The 17,882-nt window shown below is 44.6% G+C and overlaps 2 protein-coding genes across 3 annotated transcripts in view; one reads left to right on the top strand and one right to left on the bottom strand.

Annotated features, from left to right (window-relative positions):
- Positions 1 to 17,882, bottom strand: part of TSPAN15 (tetraspanin 15) — a 73,008-nt gene that overhangs the window by 28,641 nt on the left and 26,485 nt on the right. Inside the window, exon 2 of the mRNA XM_073598732.1 lies at positions 2,891 to 3,076. Coding sequence (XP_073454833.1) covers positions 2,891 to 3,076 — 186 coding nt within the window. The remainder of the gene's footprint in view (positions 1 to 2,890; positions 3,077 to 17,882) is intronic.
- The window catches only part of MAP4K1 (mitogen-activated protein kinase kinase kinase kinase 1), a 353,135-nt gene continuing 346,771 nt past the window's right edge, over positions 11,519 to 17,882 (top strand). For both annotated transcript variants that reach the window (XM_073598728.1, XM_073598727.1), the window contains exon 1: positions 11,519 to 11,646. The gene's annotated coding sequence lies outside the window, so the exon portion shown is untranslated. The remainder of the gene's footprint in view (positions 11,647 to 17,882) is intronic.

The raw sequence follows: 17,882 nt of genomic DNA, 5'->3' as shown, positions 1-17,882 counted from the left end.
TTCATAGAAAGCAAGGGGTACTTTCTTACTACTTCATTGCGATTTGATTATACTAGCAATTGGCATATTAAAGTGACGCTAAACAAAATCCCTCCCTCATAATGATACAGAATGGCCCTGTAATCTATTTTTTCATGAAAATCTTAATGCTTTTCCCACCTTCTTGTAATGTTCCCCATGAGCTCCCGAACTTCACTTTTTCCCACCTTACTTTCATTTGCTGCACGTTAGTTGTGGTCATGTGCACTGCTCTATGCGCACTACACGTCCCATAGTCCAGAGTCAAAGGCTTGGTATTTTGGACAGCTATTTTATCTAAGAGTGTCCTGATTATCAGTGCAGTCCCAACAGTGCCCACCAGTGCTGCAAATCAGTGCCGCCTCATCAGCACATATCGGTGCAGCAGAAAAAAAAATTACCTGTTTGCACAATTTTATAACAAACTATGAAAAATGTTATTTTTTTTTTCAAAATTTCTGTCTTTTTTCATTTGTTTAGCAAACAATAAAAAACCCAGTGGTGATTAAATACCACCAAAAGAAAGCTCCATTTGTGTGAAAAAAAAAAAAAGATAAAAATTTCACTTAGGTACAGTGTTACATGACAGCTCTGAAAACTGATAATTGGCCTGGGCAGGAAGGGGGTAAAAGTGCCTAGTAGGCAAGTGATTAAGAACCCCATACTTCTCTTTTAAGAATACATACTTGTAATTAATTTTTTTGTTTTTTTTTGGTAAACCAGTGTTTAGTGTCATGTGAAGTTGAGATATTAGCAATCTATCCCCTTTAACCTAATACAACAATAGAACTTGCTTTTCCTGCAGAAATACTAATCCAGACTCCTGCTGAAGTATTGATCACGTGATCTCTGCTGGAGGGGAATCCAAGTTCACACCAGCTCTGCTAATCGTCAACTGGCTAAGCCCTTTCTGCAGGGATCATTTAAAAATTGCTCCAGCATTTGGTCCTATCAAAGACCAGAACAGCAGTTTCAGATTTTGGGTTTTCAGCACCTGTCACTATTTAATAGTGTAGTGGGCCAAGAAGAAAACTGCCAACTGATCATTTTAGGCCCGACTCTAGCAAGGTATTTTAACAAAAATCTTCCCATAAGGTTATATTTGTATTTAACATTTTATGCATGTTCTTGTAAAGAGTGCTGGGTGCCGTGATCTTGGATGTGATGTCAGCAGCTCCAGCAGACTCAGAGCTGTTACTCAAGCGACACTCTATAGCAGCCATTCTCAACCAGAATTCCATGGAACTCTAAAAGGTTCCTCCAGAAGTTGCTAGGGGACCCTTAAGCTTTGGCTAATCTACTTCCAATTTGATGGAGCATGGATAGTTCTGGAGTCAACACCACTTTGCAGAGCGAGCTACAGGACACCAAGGCCACCTGTAAGGGTGGAATTCTGACCACCATTGTAAGGGTAAGTCATCTTTCCACTGGCAACCAATATATAAAGGGGAATTTTTTCCACTCACCCACAATTGATTTTAGCAGGGGTTCTGAGAGACCTAAAAATAATTTCAAGGTGTCCTCTAGGGTAAAAAGGTTGAGAAAGGCTGCCCTACAGTATTCCCCTTTGCTTTTCCCCCTGAACCTACATAAAACATAGGTAGGTAAGGAGAGGAGAGGGAGGAGCTGGGCCAGCTCCTCCACTTCAGATGGTCACTGATCTCCGTCTTTTCTACCAAACACCCAACAGGTGGGCCCCAGGCCCACAGGTGGGATTGCGGAGCCCAGGAATCATATATCCGCCAGACCGCAGTAAACGGAAAACAGTTGGCTTCTCAGATTTGCAAGCATTGCTGCCTGCTGCAGGAGCCTGTGTAAAAGCCCATTTTGCTGCCGAAGTATGACATACATTGGTAGCTGTGAAAGTGTTAAAGGCTTTAAGAAATCTGCTTGAAGCTTGCTGATGTCTTCATGAAGCTTGCAGTTTACGCTGCTCTTATACAAGCTGAAGCCCATGTGAACCAAGCCCAAGGGAGTATCTCATAAAAAATTCAACTTCTATTGCAGGGAGAGTCTAAAATCCGATGCTTATTTTAATGCAGACTTATGAGAAAACCAAGGAGCCAATCGCACAAAATGGGAAATTTGATTTCTGGGCTTATCAAGCACATACAGAACGCCTAGGTCCATATTTGAAGAAGAAAGCAACACTTGTCAGTTTCAGAAAAGCAACAGTGCTTACAGATTAAATGGAAAGGTAATTTTTTAAAGCAAAAATTTAATTACAAAATGGCTTATGTAGCAATTATATATTCTGTATGTTTTAAATCAAAAGTGTTTTTTTTTAATGTTAAACTGAAATTAAAAAAGGGTTTTCCCATGTTATAGGGAACATCTAAAAACGTTAAGTGTGCCCAAGCAGTGCCCTGAAAATTTTAACTTTTTGCCTTGAGTATCTCCTAAAAAAACAAAAAAAAAAAAACCTGTGCACTACCAGGTATAGAAGGGTAGACACTTTTGTGCCCATGTCCTCATAACGGCCTGCTATGTGAGATCCAAGGCCCTGCTCCCACTGATTTCTACTCTCAGGAGATTTGGCGAGGTCACTACGGTGCTGCTCACTGTTCTCCTTGCTGTTGGCTCTGACATGAGGAAGCATAGTTCTGCCTCTACCAACATGGCTACCCCTAAATAGAGGCACAGTGCAGAACAGGGCATGGTGAATCATTATTGGGGAAGCGATCAGCTGCAGGGAGACCACAGGTAATACTGGTAACTAGTCCTTTGCTGTCTGCCTGCCTGATTTTGGGCACAGCTTCCAGAGTTCAGTTCCTCTTTAATACACCTAATTAGAAGCTGCCATGAATAAAAGCAGAGAGTCAGAGTTTGGGAGTCATGACTGAGTCAGAACGTAAAAGAGAGAGATACTCACCACCTGAAGAAGGCACAGGTTGTCCCGCAGAGAAGCCAGGACTCCAATGAAGGACACCACAAACATGACCAATCCCAGGAGGATGAGAATGATAGCTGGAGCCAAGAAAGCACCATGGAGCGTTTTGTACTTCTGCCGCTCCACTTCAGCATATATCCCGATAGCCAGGACCATAGCACCGATCAGCTGAGGAGGAACAAGACACAGCGTCAGCTAGGAAAGGCATTTGTGCATTTATATACTGTAAGTGGTGCCTTCTAAATTAATTTTTACATATATTGGATTTGTCACTCATACCAAATTCCAGCGATTATTTCTGATGGATGTTTTAGCAACACAATGGCTCATTGAGCCAAGCATCAGGATTAAATTTAATGGCACCCTCTCCAGCAACACATATACCAACATTCCATTACTACCCCTCTGCGTTGTTCAGTCCCTAGAATAAAAAAAAAAAAAAAAAATACTGGTACATCCAGATATGTGGGGTGGAGAATGGACCCTACTCTCCTGTGTGATGGCACTGGTGCTTTGCGATTGGTCCAGTGGTATCACACGGGGGAAAGAAGAGAGTCTTTAGCCCTGTGTAAGCTACAACTAGAGCTACTAGGACAGTGATTGCGAACCTTGGCACCCCAGATGTTTTGGAACTACATTTCCCATGATGTTCCACTACACTGCAGAGTGCATGAGCATCATGGGAAATGTAGTTCCAAAACATCTGGGGTGCCAAGGTTCGCCATCACTGTACTAGAAGCTTACACCACGTTTCCTTTACACACTCCTGGCAGCTAAATGGAGCATATCTTGGTAGCTTCTCCAGTGCTGTCACACAACCAAAAGCTTAGATATTTAAATCACAAGATCTGGATTAAAGGGGATGTTTCTTTTTTTACCCTTCATCAGAGATAACGTGATCAAAGGTCTAAACTTTTGGCCATGTGACCAGCACTAGAGAGAAGAGTAACTGAGTTGCAGTCTTGGTCAAGTTATCATTGTGGTCTATGTCATTGACACGGCAGACACCAACCAAAGAGGAACTCTAGGAATGTTGAAGATCCAGAGAACAGAAAATTGTGGTCATGCATCTCTCCACTTTGCTGCTTTTATTATTTATGAAATAAGGTGAAGCTTTTAGTAACTTTACAAGTGCCAACAAATTCCTGATATGCCACAATCTACAGCAGCAGTCTTTCTTTTTTTTAAATCTGAACTCTATTGCAGACCTACATTGGTCCAGTGTAATTGTGTATATCCCTTATCTCGAATAGCCCGTTCTCTTATTGGACAAGACAGAGAGAAGGGGTGGTGCTGTCACAATCATCTCATCAAAGGACGGCTTGTATTCATGGGGAAAAAAAAAGAAAAAGAAAAAAAAAAACACACATAAGGCATTCTATAAATGGCAGCAGTGCTGAGCGAGCGCTCCCCTGTGGTCAGTGAGCGGACGGAGGGGAAGCTGCTCAGCACAGGATCCAGAAGATCTTGGCTAACACTGTAGTTGTGCTGACTAACACAGTGATTTATAGCATCCCAAGCAGTCCCCTCAAGATTAAGATATGCATACTTACTTTGGTCAAAGCTGGATAATAAAGATCATACTTGGAGTTTAGCTTTAAAGATGCTCCTGTCATTAATAAAAAGCAGTCCCAGGGCTCCAGTCTAGTGACACTGCCTAGGCCTAGGAGGAGGACACCAGTCTGCTGCAGGTAAGAAGAGGCATTTCCACAATCTTCTACCCTTTAGAGATCAGACTGTATATTGTAACCTTGCAGTAAGGTCAGGGCCTGCAGTAGGGGTTGTTCTGAGTCAACATTTTTGAACACACCCATCAAATGCGCAAGCACCAGGATTTCCATGATTGAGTTATCTGAGCCAGCATCTCACAGTCTAGGAAGTAGATGATGGCCCTCAATAATAACAAAGGCAGTTCCTTTCCTCGTTTGAGGAAAGCAGATAATATTTAAAGCAGAGTATTGTGATCTCTGTGAACAGTCATAGACAGATCAAAATTATTCTGGTTCCTGTTGAACTGGCCACATTCTGATTACTTGCAGCTGGCCATAAATCAAAGTGGTTAAGTCACATATCCCCATTACTTGTATCCCCTCTCTATTATGAAGATCTAAAGTACTGTGGTTTTTTTTTTTTCAATTATACTCCTAAAATAGCTTTTCTCACACCGCTGCTCTACGGTCACGTGATCCCTCTCCGCTTTCCTTCCTCACTCTAAGGAGAGCAACGGGAGGGGCTGAGATTCCCCTCTGTCCTCGGCCAGCCAGCAGAAGGAGGTCACATAATGGCAGGAGGAGAGGGGAGGGGCGGGGAGCAGATCAGCTCTCACAAACAGACTGAGCTGACAGGCAGGAAGGGAGGGGGAGAGGCAGACTGGAATGATTGAGGCATGTAAACTGTCCACGGTATCAGCCTTGATTACAGTGGTCAGTACACTAAGGGGGGACATAGGAATAGTCAGGATCAAGCAGGTCTTTTAGAACATAGAAAGGGACTGCAACAGCACTATGCTGTTATTCATGCTTTAACATCTTCTCGCCTGTGCTATAGCCGAAAGATGGCTACAGCACAGGCTCATATTGCCAGGATGATGTCTATGGACATCCTTCTGTGACCACGCTTCCCACGAGCCCCTGCGGCGTGCATTGGCAGGGATCTGTAAATGGTGTAAAGAGCCAATCACAGAGGCTCTTTACCATGTGACCAGCTGTGTCCAATCACAGCTGATCAGTGTAAATAGTATTTGCCGGTTATCGTCAGTCCTTATCGCAGGCTGACAGGAGAAAAGAGCAGATAACTGCCAAATCCACACAGGGGACATCTACACTGATAATCAGGGCACTGATCATTAGTGTCCTGATTATGAGTGCAGCCCCAACAGTGCCCACAAGTGCTGCGCATCAGTGCCACCTATTAGTGCCTCATCAGTGCCCATCAATGCCTCCTTATTAGTGCAGCCTCCTCAGTGCAGCCTCATAGTGCAGCCTCATCAGTGAAGAAGAGAAAATTATTTCGAAAATTTCCACCGAAACTAAAAGAAAAACATTTTTTCTCAACATTCTCTGTCTTTTTTCATGTGTTTAGCAAAAAAAATAAATAAATAAATAAAACACAGTGGTGATTAAATACCACCAGAAGAAATCTGTCTCAAAAAAAAAAAATGTAGTTTTGGTACAGTGTTGTATAACTGTGCAACTGTCATTCAAAGTGTGAGAGCGCTGAAAGCTGAAAATTGACCTGGGCAGGAAGGGGGTAAAAGTGCCCAGTAGGCAAGTGGTTAAAAGGAACAGGATTTTTTTTTTTTTTTTTTGGGTTACAACTGCTTTAACATAAAAATAAAATATATTTGATGCTAGGTCAATTTTAATTGCTGTGGGGATTTTCCTATAATCGGAGTCGGCAGCAGAGTACAAAGGGTGGAAGTGTGTTGGCAATGCTACCTTAATGATGGAGATTTCCGGATTGGTAGTACAAAGAGAAGTATAAAAAAAGAGATAATTATAAAAAGAAAATGATAACATTCTGCACTCTCCAAATAGGATACTCCAGGAAAGCTAGATCCCTTAAAAGCAATGGTAAAAAATATAGATTTTTTTTCTATCTATTTATAAAACCGAGAAACTGGGAGATTTTTTTTTTTTAAAAGAGAAAAAAAAAAAAAAAAAGAAGAATTAAAAAAAAAAAAAAAAAAAAAAAAAAGGGTAACATCTATGAACAAGATGCTCGCATATTTTAGCGACTGTGTGAAAGAATGTTGTAGAGACATTTACAAGCCTATGCTTGACATGAACTCCCCCCCCCCCCAACACCACAATTATACTCTTCTTTCATCTATTATCAGTAGAAAGCTGTATACAAACGAGAGGGGGATTGGGATTGTTGTGTCATGCCTAAACACATACCACAAGATGTTTTCTGTGCAGCATATGCCTTGCAACACATGACATTAATGTATGTATTGACTCATACACTAGGAATGTGAAACCCCAAACACAAGAAATGGACGCAGTTACTTCCTACACACAAAACACTTATTATAAAACATTTCAAAGACCTAAATCATAGAAACAATATTATGCTAAAAGCTCACACTAAGATCTATACTTTCAACCTCGAAAGCAGGCGCAGGTCATGGATCCATCTCCACTCACAAACCACCAACCAATATGGAGTATTCGCCAAAGACCAAGTTCAGTTAAAGCGACTTATTTCACATATAAATATTCACCCTACCTTGGATTGTTTGTTCAACCCACTGGTTGAATGAAAAAAAAAAAAAAAAAATTTTATATATGGTATTTAATCTTTGCCCGCCTGGATAGACATCTCTCACTTGCCTAGCAGCCAGTACGTAGCACGAACAAAAGTCTCTGCCACAGACTTGTTTGGAATGAAACCCGTACAATCCTCTGCCACAGGATGTATTGGTTTGAGATGAATGTCAGACACAGTACTTGAACCTTTAAGCCAACCCGACAGTACTGTTACCCCGAAAATAAGACCTAGCGTGATTGTCGGTGATGGCTGCAATATAAGCCCTACTCAACAAATAAGCCCTAGTTAAAGTGCTTGTAGGTCTTATTTTCAGGGTAGGGCTTATTTTCGGGGAAACAGGGTAGGGCTTAGGCTTATATTGCAGCCATTACCAGCGATCACACTAGGTCTTATTTTCGGGGAAACAGGGTATGCAGTAAGATTACTTCAGGATACGTCCTCCAACTGAGTCACCAGGCCCCTCTCCAGACCAGCACTCTGCATGATCCTTCCATGACGGGTCCTCCCCTGGGATCTCCTCGGTTGTCCAGCTTCTTCACTCTGGATAGACAGCTCAGGACCATTCCTCTGCTGCTGTGGTAGAACCCAGACAGGCTTCTGGGCCCACCCACACGCCTCAGCGACGTGGGCCTCCGGAATGGAGGACCACAAGGTACTCTTAACGCATACCTGTCGGCCAGGAGGGCCAGCAGGTGGCTGAAAACGAACCCCTAAACATGGCGTCTGTCCCATAAATACCCTCTCCCAGAATGCAACTTGGAGGACCTCCTCCACCGAGTTGTCTCCGGGACAGAGGAGCACTCATACGCTTCAACACGTTGCCTTTCCAACACCAGCCCATGGTGACAACGACACCCACCGGCACAGAGTGGAACTACACGCAACTCAGCCAAGCTGGAACAGAGGCGGTAGATTAAAAATCTACCAGTGCTACATATATATAAAAATATATAATCAAATAGATGTATGCCTTAGTGGCCAGAATTAAAATGATAACTGGTTACTACTATGCAGCTGAACTTGCAGGATGGTCTTCCTGCAGATTCACAGACCTGTAGAGTTAGGCTCTTTTGAAAATCAGAAATTTTGTGCATTTGGTGATCCGATGGTGCCACCATTGATTTCGAAATTCGACCAACCAAGCCTTCAATTTCACCTCCTGTTGCTACAGAAAAGAATTTGTGGCTGGGAATCTTTTCTGTCCTGGGAATTTTCTTTTCTTGCACACGTGCATTTCTTTTTAGAGTATATTTCTCGCATGATTCTCCCATCATTGATTAGAAAATCGTTTGCTTTTTCAAAAAATTTCCAACATGTCCGATTACTCAAATTTGATTGCTGCCCGAAAATCAGCTGTTGCTGCAGCTCACTAATGGTGCGAAATTCGAACGAAAATTCTTATGCCGCGTACACACGATCGGACTTCTCGTCGGAAAAAGATATGATGGCTTTTCCGACGGAATTCCGTTCAAGTTTGCCTTGCATACACACGGTCACACATAAAAAGTTTGCTGAAATTACGACCGTCAAGAACGCAGTGACAGACAACACTACAACGAGCCGAGAAAATGAAGTTCAATGCTTCCGAGCATGCGTCGAATTGTTTCCGAGCATGCGTAGGAATTTTGCGCATCGGGATTGCTACAGACGATCGCATTTTCGGATAGAAACTTTTTCCAACCGAAAAATTGAGAGCATGCTCTCAATCTTTTGCTGGCTGGAATTTGACCAGCAAAAGTCCGATGGAGCATACACACGGTCGCATTTTCTGACCAAAAGTTCTCATCGGTCTTTTGCGGGCCGAAATTTCGATCGTGTGTACGCGGCATTAGATAAGATTTTTGAAAGAAAAATCTTTTGAAATTCGACCCGTGTATGGCCGGCCTAAAATCAGGGCACAGGGTTGATTTAGGCCTGGTTCACACCAATGCATTTTTTCGTGCGTTTTCAGTTTTGGAGAAACACATTACAGTCCATTTAACATGGTTGTGGGTCACATTCACATCTGTGCATTTTATTGAAAAAGAGCCAGGGACTTTTTTCAGATTTTTGGTTCCATAGACTTCAATGGATCAAAAAAACATGTATTGAAAAAACGCAAAATGCACCTGGAATATGCAAACTGCAACCTGCATAGGTGTGAACCAGGCCCAAAGTGTAAAATCTGGTGCAGCTGTGCATAGTAGCCAGCTTCTAACTTCAGCTTGTTCAATTAAAGCAGTTGTAAACTTTTTCTTAACTTCGAGGCAAAGGCATAATGTGCTAGTATGCATCGCATACTAGCACATTATGTGAAACTTGCCTCAAAACGAAGCCTTCCAGTGATGTGATGTCATCGCTGGAGACCGCTTCCATCTTCACTCGTCTTGCTTCCGGGTTCGCAGACTCGGGCTCTGTGACGGGCCAGAGCTGCAATGACGTCAAAAAACAAAATAAGTGTAGCGCTTTGAAGAAGAGTCAGATACAGAGTCTATGGACTGACAGTTCAGAATGCATGTATCAAAAGGAAAACCATCCTTGAGAGAAAAATTATTTTCTTAAAATCCTCTGGAACAGATCTCATCAAGGGTGTAAACCATCTGGAGAGGGGGCCCACACACCACCACTGAAAGTGAAAAGGCTTACCGAACTAGGTGGACTCAACAAGGCGTACGCCAGGTGGAGTCAGACAGGCTTGGGTGGTGCTGGACTGTAGGTGGCCCAGGAGGGCAATGTTGGTGGAGTGGCTTCCACGAGGCTGTATTCCCTGGATGATACCGAACCCGAAGATGTAAGGTAAAACACACATGGATCGTATCCCTCGGACCGGCGTTGGAACCTTAGACATGTACTGCCAAGGATCATACCACAACCAAACATCAATACACAGTGAGCCTGAGCTGCAATGGACGTCACTCCAGTGCAGGAGCCGCCGGTCATGGCACAGGGCGCCGTTCCTTTAGAGCGCATGCGCCAGTGATTTCACTGGCTGCATTGCATGTATAGTAAATATCTCCTAAATGGTGCAGGTTTAGGAGATATTTAAGCTACCTATGGGTAATCCTTATTATAGGCTTACCTATAGGTAAAATTTAAAGATGGAAGTTTACTTCCTCTTTAAGCTTTGACAATAAAACCTGGAAGCCGATTGGTTTCTGTGCAGAGCTGCACCAGATTTTGCACTCTCCAGTTTTAGGCTGGGTACACACTGGTGCGATGCGGGAACCACAGCGATAACTGCGCAGGTTCCTGCAACACATCTGAATCGCAGGCAGTTCACACTGCTCGCGTCAATATAAGGCTGGGTTCACACTGGTGCGATCCCAGACCTCACATGCGATTTGCACCGCGATGTCTGTGCAGTGTGAATTCAGCCAGTTTGTATGGCTAAAAATCGCAGAATTTTTTTGTCCGCACTGGAATAGGATCGCATGGGTGTTCAGAACCATGAGACTTGATTCCACAGGTCGCACTAAGATGTGCGAACCAATTTGGGGGTGTCATTAACTTTATATTGGACACCTGCAGCAGAGAGCAGAGAGCAGTGTCAACCGCCTGCAATTCAGATGCAATGCGGACACCCGCACAGGAATCACGGTGGTTCCCGCATCGCACCAGTATGAACCCAGCCTAAAGTTAAGACACCCTCAAATTGGTTCGCAGAGCGCAGTGCAAACTGTGGAATCGGATTGCATGGGTCTGAACACCCATGAGATCTGATTCCAGTGAGGACAAAAAAAAAAAAAAAGGAAGAAGGGGTCCTGCACCGTTTTGGTCTGAATGAGATTTCACAGACATCGCATGTGATGTGCACAGGCATGTGGTGCGAATCACATGCGATATCTGGGATCACACCAGTGTAAGCCCAGCCTGAGCAAATCAACCAGTACGGCCTCAACGGCTGCATGTGTAGTGCTGTGCAATCCTTCTGGTACTACAAGAAGAAAATTCAGTAGGACCTCCAAACCAAGTTTATTTTTTTTTAATCAAGGTGGTAAGGATGGCACCGGTTGTGGACATTTCAAGCACCTTGCGTCAGGGGCGGCGCTAGGTGGGTGCTTGGGGGGTGCTCAAGCCTCCCTAAAAATTATTTAAGCACCCCCAAAATCCACATGGTAGTATTTGCAGATGTTAGTGTTTTTTGTTTGTTTTTTCCTTGCCTGTATCACTGCATGTTCTCTATTGCTGCCTGGAAGCTGGGGACTCTTTTTTTTGTTGTGGAAGGATACAACAACTGCAGCCGCAGAAGCCGATAATCTTTAGCTAGACCCAGCACAGACTAATTTTAGAGGTGGATGGATATCCACCTCTCTACTGCCTCCTCAGCCAATGGTAAAGACTGTACCCCCCCCCCCCCCTCCCATGATTTCTGAGAAGAGGAGATTCAGGAGCTGGAGAGAAAGAAGGGAGAGGAGAGGAGAGGAGAGGAGAGGAGAGGACACAGCCTGCTATGGGGGACACATTCCTCAGCCCAGCACTGAGAAACAGTGAGTTGTGTTTGTCTGCACTGCTGCCAGCATGGAGAGAACAAGCTGGTTTCTACAGTGTGGGAAGGTTAGCAGAGGAGAGCAAGATGGTTTATCTACCCATCCTGTATTCTGACACCTGCATTCCTCTCTGCTAGCACAAGTCATATGGTTCTTATAGAGACTGACAAGTAGAAAATGCAGGATTTCTGAGTTATCCATCTATCCATCCATCTATCCATTCACTCATCTATCCATTCATTCACTCACTCACTCATTCATCCATCCATCCATCCATTTACTCATCTATCCATTCACTCATCTATCCATTCATTCACTCATCTATCTATCCATTCATTCACTTACTCATTCATCCATCCATCCATTTACTCATCTATCCATCCATCCATCCATTCACTCATCTATCCATCCATCCATTCATTCACTCATCTATCCATCCATCCATCCATTCACTCATCTATCCATCCATCCATCCATTCACTCATCTATCCATCCATCCATCCATTCACTCATCTATCCATTCACTCACTCACCTATCCATCCATCCACTCATCTATCCATCCATCCATCCACTCATCTATCCATCCATCCATCCATCCACTCATCTATCCATCCATCCATCCACTCATCCATCCATCCATCCACTCATCCATCCATCCATCCACTCATCCATCCATCCATCCATCCATCCATCCACTCATCTATCCATCCATCCATCTATCCATCCACTCACTCACCCATCTTTCCATTCACTCATCTATCCATTCATTCACTCACTCATCTATCCATCCATTCACTCATCTATCCATCCACACATTCATTCACTCACTCACCCATCTATCCATTCACTCATCTATCCATCCATCCATTCATTCATCTATCCATTCACTTACTCACCCATCTTTCCATTCACTCATCTATCCATTCATTCACTCATCCATCCATTCATTCACTCACTCATCTATCCACTCACTCATCTATCCATCCATTCACTCACTCACCCATCTTTCCATTCACTCATCTATCCATTCATTCACTCACTCATCTATCTATCCATTCACTCACTCATCCATCTATCCATTCATTCACTCACTCATCCATCTATCCATTCATTCACTCACTCACCCATCTATCCATTCATTCACTCACTCACCCATCTATCCATTCATTCACTCACTCACCCATCTATCCATTCATTCACTCACTCACCCATCTATCCATTCATTCACTCACTCACCCATCTATCCATTCATTCACTCACTCACCCATCTATCCATTCATTCACTCACTCACCCATCTATCCATTCATACACTCACTCACCCATCTATCCATTCATACATTCACTCATCTATCCATTCATCCACTCACTCCTCCGTCTATCCATTCATCCGTCTATCCATTCATTCATCCACTCATCCGTCTATCCACTCATCCGTCTATCCATTCATTCGTCTATCCATTCATTTATTCATCTATCTATCCATCCACTCATCTATCCATTCACTCATCTATCCATTCACTCACTCATCTGTGCACTCACTCATCTGTGCACTCACTCATCTGTGCACTCACTCATCTGTGCACTCACTCATCTGTGCACTCACTCATCTGTGCACTCTTGATCCCCGCATTGTGTCCGTAGCGCACTCCCGATCCCCGCATTGTGTCCGTAGCGCATTCCCGATCCCCGCATTGTGTACATAGCGCACTCCCGATCCCCGCATTGTGTACATAGCGCACTCCCGATCCCCGCATTGTGTGCGTAGCGCACGCCCGATCCCCGCATTGTGTGCGTAGCGCATGCCCGATCCCCCGCATTGTGTGCGTAGCGCATGCGCGATCCCCGCATTGTGTGCGTAGCGCATGCCCAATCCCTGCATTGTGTGCGTAGTGCACTCCTGATCTCTGCATCATGTATGTAAGACACGCCTGATCTCTGCATCATGTGCATAGTGCACTCCTGATCTCTGCATTGTGTATGTAAGGCACTCCTGATCTCTGCATTGTGTGCGTAGCTCACTCCTGAACCCTGCATTGTGTGCGTAGCTCACTCCTGAACCCTGCATTGTGTGCGTAGCTCACTCCTGAACCCTGCATTGTGTGCGTAGCTCACTCCTGAACCCTGCATTGTGTGCGTAGCTCACTCCTGAACCCTGCATTGTGTGCGTAGCTCACTCCTGAACCCTGCATTGTGTGCGTAGCTCACTCCTGAACCCTGCATTGTGTGCGTAGCTCACTCCTGAACCCTGCATTGTGTGCGTAGCTCACTCCTGAACCCTGCATTGTGTGCGTAGCTCACTCCTGAACCCTGCATTGTGTGCGTAGCTCACTCCTGAACCCTGCATTGTGTGCGTAGCTCACTCCTGAACCCTGCATTGTGTGCGTAGCTCACTCCTGAACCCTGCATTGTGTGCGTAGCGCACTCCTGAACCCTGCATTGTGTGCGTAGCGCACTCCTGAACCCTGCATTGTGTGCGTAGCGCACTCCTGAACCCTGCATTGTGTGCGTAGCTCACTCCTGAACCCGGCAGTGTGTGTGTGTGTTGCGCACACCATAACCCTGCACTTTGTGTGTAGCACAAGCCTGAATCTTGCACTTTGTAAATGTATGTAAATAGCGCACCCCTCAGCTGTGCACTCTTAACGTGGCGCACTCCATGCATCCCCATACACCCCCTATGCTCGATGCACACTCCATGCATTCCCCACACACCTCCTATGCTTGCTGCACACTCCATGCATTTCACATACACCTCCTATTCTCGCTGCACACTCCATGTGTTTTTCATACACCTATGCTCGCAGCACACTCCAAAAATGATTTTCAATGCCAGAGCAAGAAGAAGCCAAAATGACCCCTCAGCTCTTAAACACCCATGTAAGTCTTTTTTTTCTGTACATTGCTTCAGGGAGGGGAGATCAAATTCTGCAATAGCCTAGACCAGTGATGGTGAACCTTGGCACCCCAGATGTTTTGGAACTACATTTCCCACGATGCTCCACTACACTGCAGAGTGCATGAGCATCATGGGAAATGTAGTACCAAAACATCTGGGGTGCCAAGGTTCACCATCACTGGCCTAGACAGTCACAGCTCCTTGGTTTAGTGTAGGCAGTGAAGGAAACAGAGCAAAGCATTCCCTATATACTGTATGTTGTGTATATTTACACATCGGGAGGCTGTTACAAAATGCTCAGGGGCAGTGTCAGAGGGAACACAGACACCAAGTATTCCTTTCTCCCAGAAGAAATCATCCCAGGTTGGCAACCCATGGACCACAATCTACCAGTCGATCGCATCCAGGTGACTGGTAGATTGGTCCTGGGCTTACCGACTTTCTGGCATAGATTGTGGATGAAGGCGGCGGCCAGCCACAGAAAAGCAGGGCAGGAGGGAGCAGGCGGCCGCGGGGGCATCAAGCCTGCCTTATGAGCCAATGCCTTGTCCATAGTTCAGGCTGCAATGTCGGGTGGAGTGATACCAATAGCAGTCCGCCTCTCATTCTTGGTAGCGGGATCCACAGCAGCTGGAAGTTCTGCAAGAAGTTAAGGTCAGCGGGCATAATAGGGCACAGTAAAAGCTATGTGGGCAATATAGCAGCTATATAGGCACAATAGCATAAAGATGCTATTGAGCCCATACAGATGCACATTATCAGCTATATTGGCACAACATGGCATGTGTTCCACTTTTGGGAAGGTAAAAGTGTGACTAAACCACAGGGTTTTCCCAACCCAGTCTCACGTACCACCGTCAAATGCAGCTAAGGGCTGTTTTACAGGTGGAACAGGCACCACTGTTCCTCTAAAAAGTGATCTAAGCAGGTTTGACAGGTTGTGAAAAGGCTGATTCAATTGCCTAACCGCTAGTGCAAATGAGCCCCAACATTGCTGGTGTGGTGTCACAGTATATCTCATTATAAGAAAAGTGACCTTCCCCTCTGAACACTCTCCATCATGTTACCATAAAAAAAAAAAAAAAATTCTAACCTGATAAATATATATGCCACCAATCAATGTAATGGCTCATTTACATTTGAGGAGGAGGAGGTGGTAGGTTTTCTTCAACTGCAGTGGAGATCAGTGAGGTCACAACCCGATTTTGCTCTCTGGCAGGGAGGATCATAAGGCTGGCTGAACAGTATTAGAAATTGTTTGGCAGCTCTTGTATTTGTATGTGTACAATTGCTGGCCTGGCTGCTGTGAGTTATTGTGGGAACAATCCCTGATGCGGGTAATGCTGGAGGAAGATGAACTATCTGAGGTCCGGTTGGTGGTACGCGGATTGCCCGTGGGACATGACCATGCATTGTTGGGCCTGCTATCTAAGGCCTTAACCTCTAGTGAGCAGGCTGAACTCTCATCCAGTGGGTGATGGTGCACGGAAGTAGCTGGTAATAGCTTGCAAAGGATTCACTCTGCTTGCAGACAATTCTACTGAACTTTGTTGATGTGAAATTCTAATAGGGGTCACTTGTGTTGCACTTTAGATGTATGCACAGATTACATTTTTAATCAGATATTTAATTTATATATTATTAATTGATATTTTTTATGCTTTTACTGCTTTCTTTGAATTATTGTGGCGTACATTGTGGTGATGATTAGCTTTAGCACATTTTGGGTTTTTTTGGGGTATGGGACAATGTGCCTGACTGCATGGCCTGTTTTCAATGTGTGACTGAGTTTTTAGATGGTTCTCTGGCTTCTTTGTGGCTGTTGACTTTTTATACTTAAAGAGGAGTTCCCATTAAAACAAAAAAAAAAAAAATTAAAAGTCAGCAGCTACAAATACTGCAGCTGCTGACTTTTAATTGGACACTTACCTGTCCCAGGGTCCAGCAATGCGGGGGATCGAAGCCCCGCTCGTCTCCCCCTCCATTCGGCGGCGCCAGCATTGCAACTGCGGGCACCGGGCTGTGGCTTCACAGCCGGGCACCCACTGCGCATGCGTGAGCGGCAATTGGCCGATCAGTCACCTGGGACCTGTAATGAGTCCCAGATGATTGACAAGAGGGAAGGAGCAGAGCTGAGCCCTTCCTGTGCCGAGGGGAAGTGATGTCACCAGCCCAGGCACTGAAGGAGGCAGACTACGTGGGACCCCCTAGCAACAGACATTTAGAGGTGAGTAAAAAAAAAAATTTCCAAATGTTTTTTTTAATTTTTTTTTATGCACATTTATGTATTTTTTTTTTTTTTGGATGGAACACCACTTTAACTACCCCACTGACTTGAGGTTACTGCTGGCCCTGACATATGCTGGGGGCTATAATTGTTGGCCTCAAATGGAACTTATTTTACTTCATAATCTCTTCAGTGTACCTCCAGGCTCTTTTTAGCCTATACAAAGAGGGAAAGGTGGCACACTACAAGCTATAGATCGGGAAGAATCCCTCACATTTGATCACACACATTTTAGCCACACCCACCCTTTGGTCACGCCCACACATGCAAATGTTGCAGCGCATGCCACATCAGCACCCTCGTTTTCTTCCAGCACCTGCACAGCACCCCCAAAAAAATTTGGGCTGGAGCTGCCCCTGCCTTGCGTTACACTGTAGCCTCCCTGGCGGTTTTCCCGAGTGTGGCTCGGGGTTAAAATTCAGGACTATTAGCGGTAACCCCGAGCCACACTCGGGATTGCATCGCAGGATCCTGGTGCCTCCTTACTTACCTTGTCCCCGGGATCCTGCGATGTCCCCCGCAGTGTCCGCGGGCTGTGTCCTGTTCCGAAGCCTCTCTGTGCCAGGCTCTGTTCCCTGCGAGCGTCGCGACGCACGGGGGCGGAGCCTGGCGGCAAATTCAAAAAAATGTAAAAAGCATAACACATACAGTACTGTAATCTTACAGATTACAGTACTGTATGAAATCATTTCACATCCCATTTGTCCCCAGTGCTCTGGCCCATGCCCTGCATGCAATTTTATATTGCATATACTGTTCTTTCTGCCTGGAAACTGGAGATTGTCCATAGCAACCAAAAAGTGTCCCTTTACGTCAAAAATGGCTTTAGACCAGCTAGAAAACAGCGATAGTAAATTAGAACACTTGCAGAATTGAGCGATAGTGAATCGTGTGGAAATTTATTTTATTACTATTTATTTTTATTTTTTTTAATTATTATTATTTTTTTATTATATTATAATTTATGTTTTTGTGTTTCAAACTTTATCATACCCGGGATATCTACTAGACTCTTGTTTGGACAGATTTAAGTGTGTTATTGTTAAGAATT

The sequence above is a fragment of the Aquarana catesbeiana genome, linkage group LG09 (assembly GCF_042186555.1).
Source record: "Aquarana catesbeiana isolate 2022-GZ linkage group LG09, ASM4218655v1, whole genome shotgun sequence".
NCBI lineage: Eukaryota > Metazoa > Chordata > Amphibia > Anura > Ranidae > Aquarana > Aquarana catesbeiana.
Note: the sequence above shows the minus strand (reverse complement) of the source record. Positions and strands in the feature narration are given on the sequence as shown.